The 24,289-nt window shown below is 49.4% G+C and overlaps 1 protein-coding gene across 2 annotated transcripts in view; it reads left to right on the top strand.

Moving 5' to 3' along the window:
- Positions 1-3,383, top strand: part of GID4 (GID complex subunit 4 homolog) — a 29,400-nt gene extending 26,017 nt beyond the window's left edge. For both annotated transcript variants that reach the window (XR_008650751.2, XM_055241619.2), the window contains one exon: positions 169-3,383. Coding sequence is in view for 1 of the 2 variants with exons in the window: in XM_055241619.2 (XP_055097594.1) it covers positions 169-232 (64 nt within the window). In the remaining variant the exon portion in view is untranslated. The remainder of the gene's footprint in view (positions 1-168) is intronic.
- The last annotated feature ends 20,906 nt before the right edge of the window (positions 3,384-24,289 follow it).

The raw sequence follows: 24,289 nt of genomic DNA on the forward strand, positions 1-24,289 counted from the left end.
GAATGAATGAAATCAAACTAGGTTCAACTTGAGAAATAGAAAATGAATGTGCATTTCAGTCCAAGTATGTGACTTGTCGGGTGCTCTGGTTTTTGAGGCGTTACTAACGTCCTTTGCTCAGGGTGCATTAGATGACTACCTCCCATTTCTGTCTCCTCCCCCTTGCAGGTATCAGTCCCTCAATCTAACCCATGTTCCTGAACACAGTGCACCCATCTATGAATTCCGGTGACAACGGTTCAGAACAGCAACCAAATAAAACTGAACTTGGCAAAAAAGAACTTTGCCGAGAAAATTGTGTACCTGCCAGAACCAGGAGAAGTATGTTCCTGTTTCTTCACGAGCAGACTCGCATCACAAAGCATGAATGTTAACCCACAGAATCCAAGGAGCATGGCTGGCCCGTGGGGCAGGTGGAGGGAGCGGTCTTCGTTCTTCCTCCCCTCAGTGGCAGTTTGGTCTTCACCTGTTTTTAAGCTACCTTAAACGCACTTTTCCTTCCTGCACAGCTAACTTCTACATCACTGAAATGCCCATTCCTTCCTCCGTCCCACCTCCAGCCGAGTAGAAGGTCTGCTCCCGGATCACCCTCAGCCTTGGTGCTCAGTGGTCCCCAGGCCCTAGACCCCCACCCCCCGCCAGTTGCTTTGTCTGGTAGCTCAAGAGAAGGCAGAGCCCCAGCACCTCTGTGCCCCCCAGAGCTCTGTGCAGGGAGTTGGCCAGCTGCCGCAGCATCGGCCACCAGCGACACAAGAGGCGGAGGCCCCGGTCCCTGCTGGGCTGCCTCAGTCTTCAGTGCCGATTGTGTCACGGGTCAGCGTGCGCTGCTGAACCCTATACTGTTAACAGTGCAAAGCTAGTGAGTGGCTGTCAGGTTCCCTGGGCCTGCCATCAGGGATCACTAAATTTAAGGCTTCCAGATCCCTGGCAGGAACAGATTCCAGTCCTGCTTACTCAGTACATTTGCTCCAAACTTTTGAACTTGAGGGCAATACTAAACTTAAAAATAAGAGTTTTTTTATTACAAAATTATTTTTATGGTCCCTTTAACGAGGACCCTATGGCAAATGCACAATTATTCAGAATTACATTTTATCGTTTTCACATTGAAAACAGCAAATGTTGACTTAGTAATTTTTATATCGATATCTATATGTATATGTATATTTAATCAACCAGCAGTTTTGAAACTAGTCATCCTGGTACAAAAGTTTTGCAGCATTGCCTAAATTATAGTGCTCAACACAAGAACTGTTTTTGGGGCCAGTTTAGCATTTGTGCCGCCTCCTTTTGCTACTCAAAACAGCAGTGCTTGGCGGCAGCCTTCCATGAGGCAGAAGGGGTCGTCGTTCTCTGAAAACAGTGACTCTGAAATGTTGGGACAGGGGAAGGGGTGGGAAACATGAACATGCTCAAATAACTCGAGGCTCACGTGCCAAAGTGTGTGTGTGTGTGTGTGTGTGTGTGTGTGTATGGTGTTTTGTTTTTTCAAATGTTTAAAAAGCTTAATAGGTTGGCATCAGTTGTAGCCCACAAACATGGGTAGGGCTTTGGGGAATTGACATTTTTCTGGTGATTTACAAGACTTACTCCGAATACAAGAGGAAAAGCTTTAAAAACAAGATTGCATCATAACCCCCAGGAGCAAAGCAACCTGGAGGCTGCATATCCACGGGCGGGCAGCATAAGAGAACGTGAAGCCCTTCAGTAAGACGAGACGAGCAATGGGAAACCTTTTCTGTTCTTAAGAAGTGACTTTAATTTTATTGACATATGTACTGTATGTTACTGAGATTGAATGTTAGGGGAGGCCTTAAGGGAGAGGTATTTGGGAAAGTAGCCAGTGGCACTTGTGATATCTAAAATCTGTTATCCCAGGACTGTACAGAGGGGCAACCCACCCATTCAGGAAGGTCAGGGCTTTGGAACCCTAAAAAGTTGGCCCGATGGCTTAACGGGAAAAACAGTTCATTCCCAGAGATGAGTCAGAACAGTCTCCTCAATCCTGAAATTCAACAAGGCATCAGAAGGGCTGGCTGTGGTCAAGCCCAGCTGCTCTCATGTGAGGAGATGCTCACTGTGGTTTTGTTGAGCTAATGGCCTTGGTTGAGCTGATGGACAAGTGAAGGAGGCCGTGGGGCTGTGCTGTCCTTCCTGCCGTACGTGCCATTCCACTCTCTTCAGCTCTCCCCATAACGGCATGCGAGCCCATACCTTCTGCATTTTTCCAGGCCTATGAGGGATATAGGCCTCCCCTTGGAGCACTGAGTCCGGAGGTCATCCCTGAGCTCGTCCAGGGCTCATGCTGTGGCTCCGAGTAGTGGTTTGAGTGGGCAGGAAGGGCCATTTGCAAACACTGCTGTGTTCTAGACAAACAAGCCAAGTCTCATTGCAGGATTTCTTCCTTCCTTCTGTTTTTACCCAGGTAATGAAGTGCCCATTGTACTGGGAAAAATGAAGAGGTGATACCTTTACTAGATCCTTCAGACACATCTATGAGAAGATTTGTTCGCTTAAAAGTCTGCCCACTGAGGATAGGGAAGGGATTAAGGATTTTTCCACCTCCTCTTAGTAACTCCTGAATTACCAACATCAACTTCTTTCTCTCTGTTCCTGAAGGAACTTTGGGGAATCATCTTCATCCATAGTTATGCTTTCCTGAACCTTCTCAGTGGTTTACATGCCTCTGAAACTATGTGCAATATTTTTGGTTGACACTTGTATCCATCCTTAAGAAATTAGTGCAGTTTGCAGATATTCTACTGTCTTCCACCCCAAACAAGCCTGCCATGAGGTGGGATCCTAGGGGTTTGGCTGTTCTTACTCCACTGCTCAGAAAGCTTCCATTCTGCTGTCCCCAGCCTCTACCCTCTTCTGTGCTGGACTTCCATCCACCCACCCTTTTCAAGTTTAGATAGCGTTTCAGCTGCGGTCCCAAAGTAACAATACCTACTGTTAAGTAGGAAGTCAATCTGTGTACTGGTTATGTTGGTTATGTTGAAATCACAAACTCCAGAGGAGCAAAGGGGTTTTTCAATGTCTTTTGCTTTCAGAAACAGAGAATATAATATTCTCACTAAGGCCTTGAATTGATTTTTTTCTCATAAAATAGTCTGATAAGCTAATTTTTAAAAAGAAATGCCATTAACTGTTGTATTGTGGTTTAAAATTACTAACAAGTTGTGGGAAAGAAAAATAATATTTGATTTTGAATCTTAAATGTTTTTAAAAATTAGACTTGAATGGGCACAAAGTATAAATATTTGGTTTCTTTATGGAGGACATGTGGAAGGAGTTTGAGGGTTTGGGATGGGAGAAGTATTTTGCAGAGCTATCAATGTCCAAATAATTTTTAAAAAATAATAAAGGTATTTAAGCAGTGAGTTTGTCCTATTTGTAAACCAAAGCAGCTCCATTAGAGGAAACCAGTCCTCTCTGGGCCTGTGGCTGTGGAGCTCTCCAGGGCCAGCCGGAGACCTCTGTGTGCTGGGGCAGGCCGAGGGCCCCTCCCTGGGCAACTGTTGCAGTGGTCTGGTTGCTCCTTTTTCATTCTGAATGTTTTCAGCTGCTCAGCACTTCTATTCGAGCTCCATTTTGTTAATTTCTGTATTTCTTCAGAAATGTGGAAGCATTTTTTTTTTCCATATGTGAAGGGTTTATATTTCTATTTAACACAGAGAAAATATGCAGGCAGAGGTATCTGTCCAAAGCCTGCTTTGTGGTCTGGTATGGGGACAGGCAATGCGGTTGGGCTGCTCTCGACACTGTGACTATGGTCCTCAGAGAAGATGCCTAAGTCTCAAAGCACGGGCACTTGGGTCCCCAAATAGCAGGATCCCTAAATCAGCCATTACAGTTTATTCTGACAAACCATTCTGTTACGTTTCAGGTCCCACCTCCCTAGGAGGCTTGAAGGAACATGGCTGGAAACATCATTGAGATTTTGAGGAAACATATAAAGTATTGAGGTCTAAATTTTAAGCAAGTTGAAATGCTAAGGGAATTTACATCAGTGGCAGGGCAAAGCTCCCCTGTTGTGTGTATTTTCTGATCTCATATTGTCTAAGCAATAATAAGCTTTTTTCTCCCATGAGATGTGGTGTCAATAAAGGAATAGACTGTTCACAGTGCTGGACTCAGGATTTAAGACACCATTTATTTTTATCTTTTGAGGCAAGGTCTCTATCACCAGGCTGGAGTGCAGTGGTGCTATGACAGCTCACTGCAGCCTCCCAGGCTCAGGCGATCCTCTTGCATCAGCCTCCCAAGTAGCTGGCACCACAGGCACGTGACCACGCCCAGCTAATTTTTTTTATTTCTGTAAAGATGGGGTCTCCCTATGTTGCCCAGGCTGGTCTTGACCTCCTGGGCTCAAGCTATCCACCCACGTCAGCTTCCCAAAGTGCTAGGATTACAGGTACGAGCCACCACACCCAGCCAAGACACCATTTATTGACTGTTTTGTTGAATAGAAAAGTCATGGGAGGCCTGGGTTCCACCTATCAACCTTAGGTCCTAATCTGCCCTCAAGGTACATCAGCTAACCTCCCTGAGCCCAACTTCCCTCACCCAGAAAGTGGAAAGCCTCTGTCAGGACTAAAGAATTGTTGAGGATCCCTTCCTTCCTTCCTTCCTTCCTTCCTCCCTCCCTCCCTCCCTCCCTCCCTCCCTCCCTCTCTCTCTCTCTTTCTTTCTTTCTTTCTTTCTTTCTTTCTTTCTTTCTTTCTCTCCCTCTCTGGCCCAGGCTGCAGTCTACTCGGCTTGCTGCTGCCAGCGCCGCGGACTACCTGGGAGTGCCGGCGCGCGCCACCGCTGCCTGCCTTTTCTCCTTTGGATGCAGTCACGCGTTCGCCATCTTGGCCACGCTGCTCGCCAGCTCCTGACGCTGAGTGCTCTGCCCGCCTCAGCCTCCCGAGGTACTGGGACTACAGGCGGAGTCTCGCTCACCCAGTGCTCGGTGTTGCCCGGGCTGGAGTGCGGTGGCGTGGTCTGGCCTCGCGGCAGCCTCTACCCCCCGGCCGCCTGCCTTGGCCTGCCAGGGTGCTGGGATTGCAGCCCCTGCCCGGCCGCCGCCCCATCTGGAAGGTGGGGAGCGCCTCTGCCCGGCCGCCCCGTCTGGGAGGTGAGGAGCACCTCTGCCCGGCCGCCCCGTCTGGGAAGTGAGGAGCGCCTCTGCCCGGCCACCCACCGTCTGGGAAGTGAGGAGCGCCTCTGCCCGGCCGCCCCGTCTGGGAAGTGAGGAGCGCCTCTGCCCGGCCACCCACCGTCTGGGAAGTGAGGAGCGCCTCTGCCCGGCCACCCAACGTCTGGGAAGTGAGGAGCGCCTCTGCCCGGCCACCCATCGTCTGGGAGGTGAGGAGCGCCTCTGCCCGGCCACCCATCGTCTGGGAAGTGAGGAGCGCCTCTGCCCGGCCACCCTGTCTGGGAAGTGAGGAGCGCCTCTGCCCGGCTGCCCCGTCTGGGAAGTGAGGAGCGCCTCTGCCCGGCCACCCATCGTCTGGGAAGTGAGGAGCGCCTCTGCCCGGCCTCCCATCGTCTGGGAGGTGAGGAGCGCCTCTGCCCGGCCGCCCCGTCCGGGAGGAAGTGAGGAGCGCCTCTGCCCGGCCGCCCCGTCCGGGAAGAAGTGAGGAGCGCCTCTGCCCGGCCGCCCCGTCCGGGAAGAAATGAGGAGCGCCTCTCCCCGGCCGCCCCGTCCGGGAAGAAGTGAGGAGCGCCTCTCCCCGGCCGCCCCATCCGGGAAGAAGTGAGGAGCGCCTCTGCCCGGCCACCCATCGTCTGGGAAGTGAGGAGCGCCTCTGCCCGGCCACCCACCGTCTGGGAAGTGAGGAGCGCCTCTGCCCGGCCGCCCCATCTGGGAAGTGAGGAGCGCCTCTGCCCGGCCGCCCCGTCTGGGAAGTGAGGAGCGCCTCTGCCCGGCCGCCCCATCCGGGAAGAAGTGAGGAGCGCCTCTGCCCGGGCGCCCCGTCCGGGAAGAAGTGAGGAGCGCCTCTGCCCGGCCGCCCCGTCCGGGAAGAAATGAGGAGCGCCTCTGCCCGGGCGCCCCATCCGGGAAGAAGTGAGGAGTGCCTCTGCCCGGCCGCCCCTTCCGGGAAGAAGTGAGGAGCGCCTCTGCCCAGCCACACATCGTCTGGGAAGTGAGAAGAGCCTCTGCCGGCCACCCACCGTCTGGGAAGTGAGGAGCGCCTCTGCCCGGCCGCCCCGTCTGGGAAGTGAGGAGCGCCTCTGCCCGGCCACCCACCGTCTGGGAAGTGAGGAGCGCCTCTGCCCGGCCGCCCCGTCTGGGAAGTGAGGAGCGCCTCTGCCCGGCCACCCACCGTCTGGGAAGTGAGGAGCGCCTCTGCCCGGCCGCCCCGTCTGGGAAGTGAGGAGCGCCTCTGCCCGGCCACCCACCGTCTGGGAAGTGAGGAGTGCCTCTCCCGGCCACCCACCGTCTGGGAAGTGAGGAGCGCCTCTGCCCGGCCACCCACCGTCTGGGAAGTGAGGAGCGCCTCTGCCCGGCCACCCACCGTCTGGGAAGTGAGGAGCGCCTCTGCCCGGCCGCCCCGTCTGGGAAGTGAGGAGCGCCTCTGCCCGGCCGCCCCGTCTGGGAAGTGAGGAGCGCCTCTGCCCGGCCGCCCCGTCTGGGAAGTGAGGAGCGCCTCTGCCCGGCCACCCATCGTCTGGGAAGTGAGGAGCGCCTCTGCCCGGCCACCCATCGTCTGGGAAGTGAGGAGCGCCTCTGCCCGGCCACCCATCGTCTGGGAAGTGAGGAGCGCCTCTGCCCGGCCACCCTATCTGGGAAGTGAGGAGCGCCTCTGCCCGGCCGCCCCGTCTGGGAAGTGAGGAGCGCCTCTGCCCGGCCACCCATCGTCTGGGAAGTGAGGAGCGCCTCTGCCCGGCCACCCATCGTCTGGGAAGTGAGGAGCGCCTCTGCCCGGCCTCCCATCGTCTGGGAGGTGAGGAGCGCCTCTGCCCGGCCGCCCCGTCCGGGTGGAAGTGAGGAGCGCCTCTGCCCGGCCGCCCCGTCCAGGAAGAAGTGAGGAGCGCCTCTGCCCGGCCGCCCCGTCCGGGAAGAAGTGAGGAGCGCCTCTGCCCGGCCGCCCCGTCTGGGAAGTGAGGAGCGCCTCTGCCCGGGCGCCCCGTCCGGGAAGAAGTGAGGAGCGCCTCTGCCCGGCCGCCCCATCCGGGAAGAAGTGAGGAGCGCCTCTGCCCAGCCGCCCCGTCCGGGAAGAAGTGAGGAGCGCCTCTGCCCGGCCGCCCCGTCTGGGAGGTGAGGAGCGCCTCTGCCCGGCCACCCGTCGTCTGGAAAGTGAGGAGCACCTCTGCCAGGCTGCCCCATCTGGGAAGTGAGGAGTGCCTCTGCCCGGCCACCCATCATCTGGGAGGTGAGGAGCGCCTCTGCCCGGCCGCCCATCGTCTGGGAAGTGAGGAGCGCCTCTGCCCGGCCACCCATTGTCTGGGAAGTGGGGAGCGCCTCTGCCCGGCCACCTATCGTCTGGGAAGAAGTGAGGAGCGTCTCTGCCTGGCCGCCCCGTCTGGGAAGTGAGGAGCCCCTCTGCCCGGCCGCCCCGTGTCTGGGTAGAAGTGAGGAGCTCCTCTGCCTGGCCGCTCCGTCTGGGAGGTCTACCACGGAGGCCAGAAGCAATGTGGGGGCTGGACGTGGTGGCTCACGCCTGTGGTCCCGGCACTCTGGGGGGCGAGGCGGGTTGATCACTTCGGGCTAGGAGTTCGAGACCAGTCTGGCCAACTTGGCGAAACATGAAGAATACAACAGACAAACCAACCAACCAACTCAATGACAACAAAACAGGTCTACCCTGGAGTCATACTCTAATTTTTTCTATTTTCCTCCCTTTCTGATCCTTTATCCCACTTTCTTTTTCTTCCTCTTCCTTCTCCCTCTTCTTTGTCAAATAGAGGATTGAGTTATTATCACTGATCCATATAAAGTCCCTCTCTCATTTATTTTAACTCCCACCCCCATTTCTATTCCCCGACTTCCCATGTGCAACCTTCCTAATATGTTTGATACGCATCTTTTTGTTTGTATGTATTTTTAGAAAATGTTTGTTTTTGTATGCAAAAAAAATTAATAAAAAAAAAAAAACCAAAAAAAAAAAAAAAAAAAAAAAAAAAAAAAAAAAAGAATTGTTGAGGATTCTAGAAGATGCTCCTGAAAGCACATTGTAAATTGAATAAGAATAATTGTAAATTGAATAACATGTAAAGTGTTATTCTTGCTTAATAATATAAAAAGTATCTACTGGGCCAGGGTGCGGTGGCTCACGCCAGTAATCCCAGCATTTTGGGAGGCTGAGGCGGGAAGATCTCTTGAGGTCAGGAGTTCAAGACCAGCCTAGCCAACATGGTGAAACCCCATTTCTACTAAAAATATAAAAATTAGCCGGGCATGGTGGCGGGTGCCTGTAATCCCAGCTACCAGGAAGCTGCGGCAGGAGAATCGCTTGAACCGGGGACGCAGAGGTTGCAGTGAGCCAAGGTCGCGCCACTGCACTCCAGCCTGGGTGGCAGAATGAGATTCCATCTCAAAAAAATATATATAAATAAAAAGTATCTACTGAGCCTTGCCGCATGCAAATGCACCATTGTAGGTATTGAGGGTGATGCAGGAATAAAACATGTCTACAACAGCTATAGCAACTCTCTTTCATATCTCGATTCTTAGCTCCCCAATTTATAACCTTTAGTTAGCTTTGTTTTTAGGCCATCTATAGGAACTGTAGAAATAGTAGAAATTGTGTAGATTTTAAGTGTGAACCCAATTGCAAAACAGGATAAAAGGAAAACTATAAGAATGCTGTCGGCCGGGCGAGGTGGCTCACACCTGTAATTCCAGCACTTTGGGAGGCCAAGGCAGGCGGATCACAAAGTCAGGAGATCGAGACCATCCTGGCTAACACAGTGAAACCCCGTCTCTACTAAAAATACAAAAAATCACCTGGGCATGGTGGCGGGCACCTGTAGTCCCAGCTACTCAGGAGACTGAGGCAGGAGAATGGCGTGAACCCGGAAGGCGGAACTTGCAGTGAGCCAAGATCGCACCACTGCACTCCAGCCTGGGCAATAGTGCAAAGACTCCATCTCAAAAAAAAAAGAAAAAAAAAAATGCTGTCTCCACTCATCTGAACTGCACCTGGGAAGGAAAGCATTAAAATTGCTCAGTAATGAAATAGTCAGTAGGCTTTGATATATTTAATAAAAAAAAAAAAAACAGGCCAGGCGCAGTGGCTCACGCTTGTAATCCCAGCACTTTGGGAGGCCGAGGCGGGCGGATCACGAGGTCAGGAGATGGAGACCACGGTGAAACCCCGTCTCTACTAGAAATACAAAAAAATTAGCCGGGCATGGTGGCGGGTGCCTGTAGTCCCAGCTACTCGGAGAGGCTGAGGCAGGAGAATGGCGTGAACCCGGGAGGCGGAGCTTGCAGTGAGCCGAGATTGCGCCACTGCACTCCAGCCTGGGCAACAGAGCGAGACTCCGTCTCAAAAAAAAAAAAAAAAAAAAAAAAAAGCCTCAAAGTTGGATTGCAGTTGAACAGCTTTTTCCTCCAGATTTTTCTTCCAAAACATCGAAAGATTGAAACTCCCTATTTGTACATAGCAGGGAAACCGTAAGGCTTTTCATCTATAGAGAAACATATGCTGGATTCAAGTTTATTTTTGCCATTTTTTTCCTTCTGATTTTTCAGCTCGCTTCATTTTTCAATGCTTTAGTCATGGTTTCTCTCCATAATCGCTCCACAGCCCCTCCGTCTCCATGCCTTCTCACTGGCTTGACCTGGAGCAGTGCTTCTGAAACCTGGCTGCACTTGGGAAGCACATGGGAGCTGATTTAATGTCAGGCAGCACCCAGACCAGTCCTCACAACCTGTCGATGTTTTTAAAGCTCCCCGGGTGACTCCAATGCACAGGAAGCTTTGAGCATAACTAAGTGAGCCTCCCGCCCTGAAATGAGAGAAAGGCTTTCAGGCTTGTGGTGTTGGTGGACTAAGTGTGGTTTCTGGCCATTCACACAGTCACCACATTGCAAGGGAGCTGGGAACTGGAGCCTGTCAGAAGCCCCTGTGAACAATGTTCTCTGTCTTAAAACAGCTTACATGGACTTCTCCTTTTTACCTCTAAAAGATTCATTCCCCTTTCCCCAACCATATACCCCAGATTGCAACCCCTTGCTATTCTCAAATAAACTCTTTGTTTTGGAGTGTCAGTCTCTCTCTCGCTTATTTTAGCTTGATGTGAGTAGCTTGCAGAGTTGTGCTGCATAAGGAAAGAAAATAAATAGGAAGTAGCTATCAGGGGAAGTGGGCTAGAAATGTGTTTTTGGTTTGGTTATTTCTGCAGGGGGAGGGGTTTTCTGCAAATTATATGTAATGAGGCTTTGTTTATTGTAGTAAAATGTATATTACATAAAATTTACCACTTTAACCACTCGTAAGTGTACAGTTCAGTGGTATTAAGTACATTCACATTGTGTTCCTATCACCACTGTTTCCAGAAGTTTTCCATCATCCTAAAGAAATTCTGGACTCCGTAAACACTATCTAAATCCCCATTCCTCCCCCTAGTCCTGATAACCACCATTCTATTTTCTGTCCCCATGAATTTGTCTAGATACCACATAGAAATGAAATCATAACAGTATTTATCTTTGTGTGACTGGTTTTTTTCACTTGTAGAATGTGTCAGAATTTCCTCCTGTGCTATGGCTGATACTCCATTGTATGTATATAACACATTTTATCCATTCATCTGTTGATGAACATTTGGGCTGTTTCTACCTTTTGACTATTATGCGTTGTGCTGTTGTGAACACTGGTATACAAGTATCTGTTTGAGTACCTGCTTTCAAGTATTTTGAGTTTGTAACTGAGGAGTAGAATTGCTAGATCATATAATTCTATGCTTAACTTCTTGAGGAACACCAAACTGTTTCTCATAGTGGCTGCACCATTTTACACTCTCTCCAGCAGTACACAAGGATTCCATTTTCTCCACATCCTCTCCAACACCTATTTTCCTTTTTAAATTTTTTTTTTCTTGAGACAGAGTCTCACTCTGTTGCCCAGGCTGGAGTGCAGTGGCATGATCTCGGCTCACTGCAACCTCCACCTCCTGGGTTCAAGCGATTCTCCTGCCTCAGCCTCCCAAGTAGCTGGGACTACAGGTGCATGCCACCACGCCCAGCTAATTTTTGAATTTTTAGTAGAGATGCAGTTTCACCATGTTGGTCAGGATGGTCTCAATCTCTTGACCTCGTGATCCCCCCGCCTCGGCCTCCCAAAGTGCTGGGATTACAGGCATGAGCCACCGTGCCCGGCCTTAAAATGTTTATAATGGCCATCCTAATGGGTGTGAAGTGATATGTCACTGTGATTTTTGTTGTTCTGAGACAGGGTCTCATTCTGTCACCTAGACTGGAGTGCAGTGGCTTTTCTTTTTTCTTTTCTTTTCTTTTTTTTTTTTGAGACAGAGTTTTCCTCTGGTTGCCCAGGCTGGAGTGCAATGGCACGATCTTGGCTCACTGCAACCTCCGCCTCCCAGGTTCAAGCGATTCTCCTGCCTCAGCCTTCTGAGTAGCTGGGATTAGAGGCACCTGCCACCATGCCGGGCTAATTTTTGTATTTTTAGTAGAGATGGGGTTTCACCATGTTGGCCAGGTTGGTCTTGAACTCCTGACCACAGGTGATCCCACCTCGGCCTCCCAAAGTGCTAGGATTACAGGCATGGGCCACTGCGCCCAGCCATGCAGTGGCATTTCTGCACTCCATAATCACAACTTACTGCAGCCTTGACCTCCTGGGCTCAAGCAATTCTCCTGCCTCAGCCTCCCAAGTAGCTGTGACTACAGATGCACACCACCACACCCAGCTAATTTTTTTTCAAAATATTTGTAGAGACGGGCTCTCACTATGTTGATTTGCATTTACCTAATGATTAGTGATGCTGAGAAATCATCTCAAGTGTTTATTCAACATTTGTATATCTTCTTTGGAGAAATGTCTATTCAAGTCCTTTGTCTTTTTTTTTTTTTTTTTTTTTTGTAGAGACAGGGTCTCACTACGTTGCCCAGGATCTCTGCTTTTTTTTTTTTTTTTTTTTTTTGAGACAGAGTCTTCCTCTGTCACCCAGGCTGGAGTACAGTGGTGTGAGCTTAGCTCACTGCAACCTCCACCTCCTGGGTTCAAGCGATTCTCCTGCCTCAGCCTCCCAAGTAGCTGGGATTACAGGTGCCCACCACAACACCAAGCTAATTTTTGTATTTTTAGTAGAGATGGGGTTTCACCATGTTGGCCAGGCTGGTATTCAACTCCTGACCTCAAGTGATCTGCCCGCCTCAGCCTCCCAAAGTGATGGGATAACAGGTGTGAGCCACTGCACCCAGACCCCTGCTCATTTTTAAATCAAGTAAATTGTTTCATTGTTGCTGTATTGTAGGTGTTCTCTATATTTTCTAGATACTAATTCCTTATCAGATACATGCTTTGCAAATATTTTCTCCTATTATTCTGTGGGGTCTCTTCACTCTCTCTTTTTTTTTTTTTTTTTTTTTTTGAGACGGAGTCTCACTCTGTCGCCCAGGCTGGAGTGCAGTGGCACGATCTTGGCTCACTGCAACTTCTGCCTCTCGAGTTCAAGTGATTCTCTTGCCTCACCCTCCCGAGTAGCTGGGATTACAGATGCCTGCCACTATGCCCAGCTAATTTTTTGTATTTTCAGTAGAGATGGGGTTTCACCATGTTGGCCAGGCTGGTCTCTAACTCCTGATCTTGCAATTCGCCCACCTCAGCCTCCCAAAGTGCTGGGATTACAGGCACGAGCCACCATGCCTGGCCTCTTCACTCTCTTGATAGTGTCTTAATGATGCACAAAAGTTTTTTTTTTTTTTTTTTTTTTTTTTTTGAGACGGAGTCTCGGTCTGTCGCCCAGGCTGGAGTGCAGTGGTGCTATCTCGGCTCACTACAAGCTCTGCCTCCTGGGTTCACACCATTCTCCTGCTTCAGCCTCCCAGTAGCTGGGACTACAGGCGCCCGCTACCACTCCTGGCTAATTTTTTTTTTTTTTTGTATTTTTAGTAGAGACGGGGTTTCACTGTGTTAGCCAGGACGGTCTCGATCTCTTGATCTGCCTGCCTCAGCCTCCCAAAGTGTTGGGATTACAGGTGTGAGCCACCGCGCCTGGCAAAAGTTTTTCTTTTTGATATAATCCCATTTATCTATTTTTTTTTTTCATTTTGTTGCCTGTGCTTTTGGTGTCATATCCAAGGAATCGATGCCAAATTTTAATGAATTTCTAGGTAACCATTTATTATAAATTATAGTACAGCTATATAATGAAACACCTCTCAGCATTTCTTACAAAAAGAAATGTACTATAGCGATATAACACGGATGAATCTGGAAACATTATGCTGAGCAGAGGAATCTAGACACAGAAGACGACATGCTGCATGATTCCGTTCAGAAGAAGTTGTAGAAAAGATGAGTCTAACTGGTAGTGATAGAAAGCAGATGGCTGGCAGCCTGGGGCTGAGTTGGGGTGAGGACTGAGTGAGGGGGTGGTGGTTTCTGGAGTGATAGAGATGCTCTGTGTGTCAAATGTGGTGGAGGCTGCATGGCCCTATGCATTTGGCAGAACTCATTGAATTATGCCCTGGAGAATGGTGTGTTTTATTGCAAGTAAATTATGCTAAAAAAAGTTGAATTGGAAATATTTTTAAAAACCATCCATTAATTCAGAAACAGTAGGGATGCATTGTACAAAACTAGAAAATTCAGACCAGCAAGAGAAGGAGTTTTGCTTACTTTTCCCAAGGGAGATGTGACAGCATATTTGTATGCTGTTGAAAATGACACAGCAGAATGCAAAGTTCAAGCTGTAGGACAGGGGTGGCTCAGGTAGAAGCACTGAAAGTTTGTTTCTGGGAACAAGCAGCCATGCCAATTCTGCCAAGTTGGAAGTTTGTGGAAGTTCTTGTCTCATTTCTTCAATGGTTCGTAGTGAGCTTGAGAGAAAGGTAGACAACCCTCCTGAGGATGAGGATAGGGGGAGAGGTATTAGGCCTTTGAGGAGAAAGAAGGTGCGAGATGGTTGTCCAGGAGAGGGACAGTGGATGGATGCGGAAGTCAAGCATGCCCCAAGCAAGCATGGGGATGTTCCCAGCCCAGGTGCAGGTGCAGAGTAGGAAGAGGCCTGTGGTTTTGCAAGTACAGGTGAGCGAAGAGTCAGGGAGTTGTTGTGTGTGCAAGGGAGTGAAGTAAGTGAAGACCATGGAATTCAAGCTGGATACAGAGGAAGAAAGGACTTCAAGGGGATAAAGGTGGTAGCACCAATGGATTGGAGATCTTGGTGGGCTCAAAGGATGGATGGAATCAGAATTCTAGAAAGTTGGGGCTGGACTTGGTGGCTCACATCTATAATACCAGCACTTTGAGAGGCCAAAGTGGGAGGATCACTTGAGCCCAGAAGTTGGAGACCAGCCTGGGCAACATGGCAAAACCCCATCTCTCACAAAAAATATAAAAATTAGCCAGGCATGGTGGTGCATGCCTGTAGTCACAGCTACCAGGGAGGCTGAGGTGGGAGGACCTCTTGAGCCCAGGAGGTGGAGATTGCAGTGAGCTGAGATCACACCACTGCACTCCAGCCTAGGTGACAGAGTGAGACCCTGTCTCAACAACAACAACAAAATAATAAATAAAAATAGTTGGGAAGGGAGAAGCTTTCACATTCAAATTTAGTCAGACCTCTCTTTACCTTAAAAGTGTTCCTATTGCCCACAAGATCAAATCCAGACCCCTCAGGAGAACCTCAGGTGTGACCAGTCCTCTGTGACCTGTCCAGCAGCCATCTGGCTTGCTGGAGATGCTGCCAGACCTGCAGAGCCCCCAGGCAGAGCCCATGGGAAATCCCCCCAGCCCTGCTCATTCCCACTTTTTGACCTTGGCCTGCCTTACTCTCTGAGGGAACCATCTTCCCCAGAATATTTTTCCTGATGTTTCTGCCTGCACCATCCACTCTGCATTAGGGTCCACCATGCATGTTCCTGGACCCCATGCTGCTCATCTCTTTAGTGGGGAGGAGTCTTACTCCATTAACTTTATTTTCCTTATCTCAAATCAGATGAACAGCCTGCATCATGCCAAGGTTGCAGAAAATGACACCTGAGTGTTTCTTATTGGGACTCTCCCTTCACCTGGTCACAAAAGGGCCTCGTGTCAGTGTCTCGGGCTGTAGGTGCTGAAGCTCTGGAGAGATCCTTCTCGTCTTTAGTCTCTCCGGTTACCACACAAGGGCCCCTTGCCCAGACCCCTTTCCTTTCCCATCTAAATGGCAACTTCTACCACTCTTGGAGGCCAAGAATATTTGCCGTTTCCCAAGACTAGGAACTCCTGGCAGGGCGCGGTGGCTCATGCCTGTAATCCCAACACTTTGGGAGGCCGAGGTGGGCGGATCATGATGTCAGGAGATCGAGACCATCCTGGCTAACACAGTGAAACTCCGTCTCTAATAAAAATACAAAAAATTAGCCAGGCGTGGTGGCGGGCGCCTGTAGTCCCAGCTACTCGGGAGGCTGAGGCAGGAGAATGGTGTGAACCCAGGAGGCAGAGCTTGCAGTGAGCTGAGATCACTGCACTCCAGCCTGGGGGACAGACCAAGATTCTGCCTCAAAAAAAAAAAAAAAAAAAAAAAAAACTAGGAACTCTGGGGCCTGGTCACCCTGGGTGTACCACAGAGCCATTCCCTGCTGCCACCTGAGGCCAATCATCCCTCCAATGCACGTGGAGAGGGCCCCTGTGCAATTGTCTCTGCCTAACCCTGTTCCATAAGGGCTGGGGCCTGAAGCGTCCTGTAAGAATGAAGACAGCATTTAGGAGGTCTACTGGCTTTGTTTTCTGGATTTCAGCCCAAAAGTTTTCTCTAAAACCCTCAGATGTTAACTCATCACAGAAGACACGGCTAGGTTCAAAAGGACAAACAGCCCTACACACTGCCCCAACTCCAGACGTCTGAGGTTACTGCAGCTTCAGTAAAGTGTGTACCAATTAGAATTAAAATGCTCCTTTTTCCATCCTGGGCAACATGGCAAAACCCGGTCTCGGCCATGTGCAGTAGCTCGTGCCTATAATCCTAGCACTTTAGGACCGGGTGCCGTGGCTCCAGCCTGTAATCCCAGCACTTTGAGAGGCCAAGGTGGGTGGATCTCTTGAGGTCAGGAGTTCAAGACCAGCCTGGCCAACTTGATAAAACTCCATCTCTACTAGAAATACACAACAGCCGGGCATGGTGGCACACTCCTGTAATCTCACCTACTCAGGAGGCTGAGGCAGGAGAATCGCTTGAACCCAGGAGGCGGAGGTTGCAGTGACCCGAGATTGCGCCACTGCACTCCAGCCTTGGGCGACAGAGCAAGACTCTGTCTAAAAAAAGAAAAAAGAAAAAAATATACAAATCCTAGCACTTTGGGAGGCCGAGGCAGAAGGATCACTTGAGCCCAGGAGTTTGAGACCAGCATGGGCAATGTAGTGAGACCCTGTCTCTATTTAAAACAAATAAACAGCTGGGTGCGGTGGCTCACGCCTGTAATCCTAGCACTTTGGGAGGCCGAGGCGGGTGGATCACGAGGTCAGGAGATCGAGACCATCCTGGCTAACACGGTGAAACCCCATCTCTACTAAAAATAAAAAAATAAAAAACAATTATTCAGGCGTGGTGGCATGTGCCTGTAGTCCCAGCTACTTGGGAGGTTGAAGCAGGAGAATCGTTTGAACCCGGGAGGTAAAGGTTGCAGTGAGCCGAGATCGCGCCACTGCGCTCCAGCCTGGGCGACAGAGTGAGACTCCGTCTCAAAAAACAAACAAACAAAACCAACCAACCAAACAAACAAAACCCAGTCTCTACTAAAAATACAAAAATTAGCCAAGTGTGGTGGTGCATACCTGTATTCCCACTTACTCAGGTGGCTGAGGTGGGAGTATTACTTGAGCCCAGGAAGTCAAGGCTGCAGATCGTGCCACTGCACTCCAGTCTGTTTGACAGAGCGAGACCCTGTCTCCAAAAAGCTCTTTTTCCTGGGTCAGAGTCAACCTTCAGAAAATGCCCCATGCCTGGTAAAAATAAACATTTTCTTTCTTCTTTTTCTTTTCTTTTTCTTTTTCTTTCTTTTTTTTTTTTTTTTTTTTTTTTGAGACGGAGTTTTGCTCTTGTTGCCCAGGCTGGAGTGCAATGGCGCAGTCTCGGCTCACTGCAACCACCACCTCCTGGGTTCAAGCAATTCTCCTGTCTCAGCCTCTCAAGTAGCTGGGGTCACAGGCGTGCACCACCATGCCTGGCTAATTTTGTATTTTTAGTAGAGATGGGGTTTCACCATGTTGGTCAGGCTAGTCTCCAACTCCTGACCTCAAGTGATCCACCCGCCTCGGCCTCCCAAAGTGCTGGGATTACAGCATGAGCCACTGCGCCCAGCAAAAATGAACATTTTCATCACAGGTGCAACATGCTCCCCCACAGCCTGTCCCAACATGGTAGCCTGTACCTTTGGTGAATGCCCAGGCTTGAGGGAACAGAGGTGTCGATGGCACAGTGGCTCACACCTATAATTCCAGCACTTTGGGAGGCCAAGGCAGCTAGACTGCTTGAGATCAGGAGTTCGAGACTAGCCTAGCCAACATGGTGAAACCCCTCTCTACTAAAAATACCAAACTTAGCCAGGCATGGTGGTGCGTGCCTGTAATCCTAGCTACTCGGAGACTGAGGCAGGAGAATCGCTTGATCCCAGGAGGTGGAGGTTGCAGTGAGCGGAGATTGCACCACTGCACTCCAGCCTGGGCAACAGAGCGAAACTCTGTCTCAAAAAAAAAAAAAGCCTGGCGCAGTGGCTTGTGCTTGTGCTTGTAGTTCCAGCTACTCTGGAGGCTGAATTAGGAGGATCCCTTGAGCCCAGGAGTTTGAGGCTAGCCTGGCCAACATAGCAAAGACCCAAGCTCCAAATAAGTAATAATAATAATAATGTGATGATTCTCACATACCCATTCTATCTTTTGCTGACTTCCTGTCTTTTTGTTCACTTATCTAGCTCTCCAGCCAAGCTCTGAGCTTCCTGAGGGCAGGGCTGGTGTCCCATTCATTTCTCTAGCCAGAGGGCACATGAGTTGTGCTCACCTGACACCAGCTGAGCGGCCAAACAGTTCCATTAGCCAATTTGATTCGAGCAGATTGGTGCACACTACTGTGCACCAGTATTGGGTCCCAGCTACTCAGGAGGCTGAGGTGGAAGGATCCCTTGAGCTGGAGAGGTGGATGTTGCAGTGAGCCAAGATCGCACCACTGCACTCCAGCCTGGGGGACTACATGAGACGCTGTCTCAAAAAAAAAAAAGAAAAAAAGAACAGAAGAAAAAAAGAAAAAGAAACAAAAGTCAAGAGACAAGCTTTGGTGAAACCTTGGGGAGGGAGGCAGTGAACTTGTTTGAAGACTACCTCTCCAAGTTCTATCTCTGGATGAAGAGTTTTAAGGGAAATTAGGGGAGTACAAATGATGATCAAAGCATTCTTGTGAAACGCGCAGTCTCAGGCTGGCAGTTAATTGTTAATTCCTTGGTCAATGTCTTGTGGCCATCTGCAGGCACCATCAAGCTGTTCTTATCAGGCTGGTCAGCCTGTTCCTAGAGTTGTTGGTCAGCGTATTTTCTTTTATCTCTATTGAAGGTCCTATTTTCCTGAGGCTGTTTTTAATGAAAAATCTACAAACTCAAGCAAAGCATAATTATATTCAAGCAAACAAGATTTTCTCTAACATGGAGTCAGTACTGTTAAATAAATGAACAAATTTGAACAAGGAATACTGTCCCAGTTAGATAACTGTGATTATAAGTGAAGTCCAGATTTGCCCCTAGTTACTTTGCCAGAATTTCTTCTGAAATGCTTTACTTATTTATTTACTTTTGTTGTGGTAAAATAGATATAAATATACATGAAATTTACCATTTTAACCTTTTTTTTTTTTGAGACGAAATTTTGCCCAGGCTGGAGTGCAATGGCGCAATCTCAGCTCACCATAATCTCTGCTTCCCGTGTTCAAGGGATTCTCCTGCCTCAGCCTCCTGAGTAGCTGGGATTACAGGCATGTGCCACCGCATCCAGTTAATTTTGTATTTTTAATAGAGACAGGGTTTCTCCGTGTTGGTCAGGCTGGTCTCGAACTCCTGACCTCAGGTGATCCGCCCACCTCAGCCTCCCAAAGTGCTGGGATTATAGGCATCAGCCACTGTGCCTGGGCCATTTTACCCATTTTTAAGGATATAGTTCAGTGGCATTAAGTACATTCGCATTGTTGCACAACCATCACCACCCTTTGTCTCCAGAACTTTTTCATCTTCCCAAACTGAAACTCTGTACCCATGAAACACTCACTCCCCAGGTATATCTTCCTTAGAGAAATTTCAATTCAAGCCCTTTGCCCACTTTTTAACTGGGTTGTTTTCAGATACGTGATTTGCAAATATTTTCTCCCATTCTGTGGGTTGCCTTTTCACTGTGTTGATAGTGTCTTTTTTTTTTTTTTTTTTTTTTGAGACAGTCTCATTCTGTTGCCCAGGCTGGAGTGCAGTGGTGCAATCACTGCAACCTCCACCTCTTGGGTTCAAGTGATTCTCCTGCCTCAGCCTCCCAAGTAGCTGAGACTACAGGCATGCACCACCACGCCCAGCTATTTTTTTTTGTATTTTTAATAGAGACGGGGTTTCATCATGTTGGCCAGGCTGGTCTCAAACTCCTGACTTCAGGTGATCCGTCCACCTCAGCCTCCCAAAGTGCTGGGATCACAGGCATGAGCCACCGTGCCAGGCTGATAGTGTCTTTTGATGCACAAGCCAAATGTTTCTATAGTTCCAGTAGCAGCCTCTCCAGAAGCGTTTAAACTCCACCTCAAGGGCTCATTGCACAGCATGCACACAAAGGCTTGTAGTTGGCCTTCCGGGTTAGGGTTTGGAAGGCCCAGACCTTCCAGGCAGGAGAGCCGGTTGCCTAGAGCAAGTCTGATGTGCCGTCATCTCCCTTGACCCTTGAAGTAGGCATGATTCTAACGTTACCTGAGAAGAACTGAGGCCCACAGGGATTTCATGGAAGCAGATACAACAGCAAAGATGCCAGGATTCTCAGAAGGTGAGTCATTTTCCAAAACTCTTCTGTTTCCCCAACTAAAAACTGGAAGTGAACCTGCCTTTGTGGGCACAAAGGTGGTGGTGAAGGAGGCTCTGAGAGCCACTGATGTAGAAGGTGGAGGCAGAGAGAGGACTTACAGGCCCCTGACCTGGGTCAGGGTTCTTCAGGCCTCCACATCTTCACGGGCCACCCCAGTTCCCAAGTTGTTCTCACCACTATCATCTTCTTTAAACCTTACAGAAACATCATACATTTATTTCCACCTACAGCCTACCATGTTACTTTGGAGTCACAGGACTTGGAATTGAAAGCCCTGGATTAACATCTCAGTCCTGCCATTGAATGGCTTGAGCACTGGGCCAGGCACTTTGCATAGCTCAAGACTTCACTTTGTAAAATGTAGATGAGAGTGGCAAGTTCAAAGTTTGCAAAAGCTCCTGTCTAGCCCAGAGCCTGGTGCATAGTAGCTACTTGATAAATAGGGGTTAAATCTGAGAAATTCCGTGACATCCAGAGAGAAAAAACAATTTCCAATGGTTCTGGCATTCAACGACAACTTATGAGCAAGCAAACTGCATGCCAGGTGTTCTACAGCCATTGTCTTCTTCTTCTTCTTTTTTTTTTTTTTTCTGAGACAGAGTCTCGCTCTTGTGACCCAGGCTAGAGTGCAGTGGCACAATCTCGGCTCACTGCAACCCCTGCCTCCCGGGTTCAAGCTTCTCCTACCTCAGCCTCCTGAGTGGCTGGGATCACAGGCGCCTGCCACCACACCCGGCTACTTTTTGTACTTTTAGTAGAGACGGGGTTTTGCCATGTTGGTCAGGTTGGTCTCGAACTCCTGACCTCAGGTGATCCACCCATCTCGGCCTCCCAAAGTGCTGGGATTACAGGAGTGAGCCACCGCACCTGGCCTCTTACTTCATTTTTATAGCAACCATATTATTCCCACTTTTAGGATGTAGAAACAGGCTCAGAGAGGTTAAGACATTTAGCCAAGCTAGGCCAGGCATGGTGGCTCACGCCTGTTATCCCAGCACTTTGGGAGGCCGAGGTGGGTGGATCACGAGGTTAAGAGATCAAGACCATCCTGGCTAACACGGTGAAACCCTGTTCCTACTTAAAAAAAAAAAAAAAATACAAAAAATTAGCTGGGCATGGTGGCAGGCACCTGTAGTCCCAGCTACTCGGGAGGCTGAGGCAGGAGAATGGCGTGAACCCGGGAGGTGGAGCTTGCAGTGAGCCGAGATTGCACCACTGCATTCCAGCCTGGGCGACAGAGCGAGACTCTTTCTCATTAAAAAAAAAAAAAAAAGAAAGAAAGAAAGAAATTTAGCCAATCTCACACAGTTAGGAACCTGGAATGTGAACACAGGTGGTATGATTTTCAAGGACGTGTTTCCTCCCCCCAACTTTTTGTTAATAACATACAGAAAAGTTGGAAGAATGATTTAATAAACACCCACATACCCTCCCCCCAGTTTCAACAACTGTTAACATATAGGCACATTTACTTTACCCTGCTTTCTCTAAATATATACATTCTTTGTTTTTTTGTTTGTTTATTTTTTGTTTTGTTTTGTTTTGTTTTGTTTTTGATACAGAGTCTTGCTCTGTCTCCCAGGCTGGAGTGCAGTGACACAATCTCGGCTCACTGCAACCTCTGCCTCCCAGGTTCAAGAAATTCTTGTGCCTCAGCCTCCCGAGTAGCTGGGATTACAGGTGCCTGCCATCACACCCAGCTAATTTTCGTATTTTTAGTAGAGATGGGGGTCTCACCATGTTGGCCAGGCTGGTCTCGAACTCCTGACCTCAAGTGATCCACTCGCCTCAGCCTCCCAAAGTGGAGGGATTACAGATGTGAGCTACCGCGCCAGCCCTACTTTGGTTTTTTTTTTTTTTTGAGACAGAGCCTCTCTCTGTTGCCCAGGCTGGAGTGCAGTGGCGCGATCTCGGCCCACTGCAACCCCTGCCTCCCAGTTTCAAGCGATTCTCCTGTCTCAGCCTCTGGAGTAGCTGGGATTACAGACATGAGCCACGATGCCTGGCTAATTTTTGTATTTTTAGTAGAGACGGGGTTTCTCCATGTTGGCCAGGCTGGTCTCGAACTCCTGACCTCAGGTTATCCACCCGCCTCAGCCTCCCAAAGTGCTGGGATTACAGGCTTAAGCCACCATCCCCAGCCCCATATATACATACTTTGAGCTAGTTGAGAGTAAGGTACAGATGTCACACCTACTATGGACTGAATGTGATGTGATGGTATTTGGAGTTGGGGCCTATGGGGGTAATTAGAGTTGGATGAGTTCATGGGGTAAGATACTGCTTATGATAGGCATGGTGCCCTTGTAAGAAGGGACACCAGAGAGCTTGTCTCTCTGAGAGCATGCACTGAGGAAAGGGCATTTGAGGACACAGTGGGAAAGTAGCCCTCTGCAAAACAGGAAGAGAGCCCTCACCGGAATGCAAGTATGTTGGCATCCTGATCTCAGACTTCCAGCATCCAGAATGTGAGAAAATTAATGTCTGTTGTTTATGCCACCAAGTCCATGGTATTCCTTTTTTTTTGTTTTTTTTTTTGATACAGAGTCTCGCTCTGTCACCTAGGCTGGAGTGCAGTGGCACGATCTCGGCTCACTGCAAGCTCCACCTCCCGGGTTCACGCCATTCTCCTGCCTCAGCCTCCTGAGTAGCTGGGACTACAGGCGCCTGCCACCATGCCTGGCTATTTTTTTTTGTGTGTGTATTTTTTAGTAGAGACAGGGTTCCACCGTGTTAGCTAGGATGGTGTTGATCTCCTGACCTCGTGATCTGCCCGCCTCGGCCTCCCAAAGTGCTGGGATTAAAGGCGTGAGCCACTGCACCCGGCCTCTAATTTTGTACTTTTAATAGAGATGGGGTTTCGCCATGTTGGCCAGGCTGGTCTTGAACTCCTGACCTCAGGTGATCCACCCACCTCGGCCTCCCAAAATGATAGGATTACAGGCGTGAGCCTCTGCGCCCGGCCCAGAATGTCTTTTTATAGGTGCTTTTAAATTTTTCAACCAGAATTAACTGGCCATGGTAGCATGTGCCTGTAGTCCTAGCTACATGGGAGGTTGGGGCTGGAGGATCACTTGAGCCCAGGAGTTCAAGGCTGCAGTGAGCCATGATCATGCCACTACATTCCAGCCTGGGTGATAGAGAGACACCCCATCTCTAAAAAAAGAAAAATAGCCTGTAATCCCAGCACTTTGGGAGGCCAAGGCGGGCAGATCACGAGGTCAGGAGATTGAGACCATCCTGGCTAAAATGGTGAAACCTCATCTCTACTAAAAATACAAAAAAATAGGTGGGTGTGATGGCAGGCGCCTGTAGTCCCGGCAACTCAGGAGGCTGAGGCAGGAGAATCACTTGAACCCGGGAGGCGGAGGTTTGCAGTGAGCCGAGATTGTGCCACTGCACTCCAGCCTGGGCGACAGAGCGAGACTCCGTCTCAAAAAAAGAAAAAAAAAAAATAGCCAAGCACGGTGGCTCACACCTGTAATCGCAGCACTTTGGGAGGCCGAGGCGGGTGGATCATGAGGTCAGGAGATCGACACCATCCTGGCTAGCATGGTGAAACCCCCCCTCTACTAAAAATACAAAAAATCAGCTGGGCGTGGTGGCGGGCGCCTGTAGTCCCAGCTACTCCGGAGGCTGAGGCAGGAGAATGGCGTGAACCTGGGCGACAGAGCTTGAGCCGAGATCATGCCACTGCACTCCAACCTGGGCGACAGAGCGAGACTCTGTCTCAAAAAAAAAAAAGAAAAAACATATAAATATAAATAAATAAAATAAAAATTTCAACCAGAATCTGGACAAGTTCCACACATGTAACATTTTTTTCATTTAGAACAATCTCCCTACTTACCCCCCCGCACTGTCATTGACAATTTTGATGAACCAAGGCCACTTGCTTTATAAAATATTCCACTTTCTACATTTATCTGATGTTTCCTCATGCCTAAACTCAGTTATAGTATTTTTGGCAAGAATTCTACATAAGAGATGCTGTCAGCCAGATGAGGTGGCTCATGCCTGTAATCCCAGCACTTTGGGAGGCTGAGGTGGGGGGACTGCTTGAGACCAGTAGTTCAGGAGCAGCCTGGGCAA

The sequence above is a fragment of the Symphalangus syndactylus genome, chromosome 14, assembly GCF_028878055.3.
Source record: "Symphalangus syndactylus isolate Jambi chromosome 14, NHGRI_mSymSyn1-v2.1_pri, whole genome shotgun sequence".
NCBI classification, from domain to species: Eukaryota; Metazoa; Chordata; class Mammalia; order Primates; family Hylobatidae; genus Symphalangus; species Symphalangus syndactylus.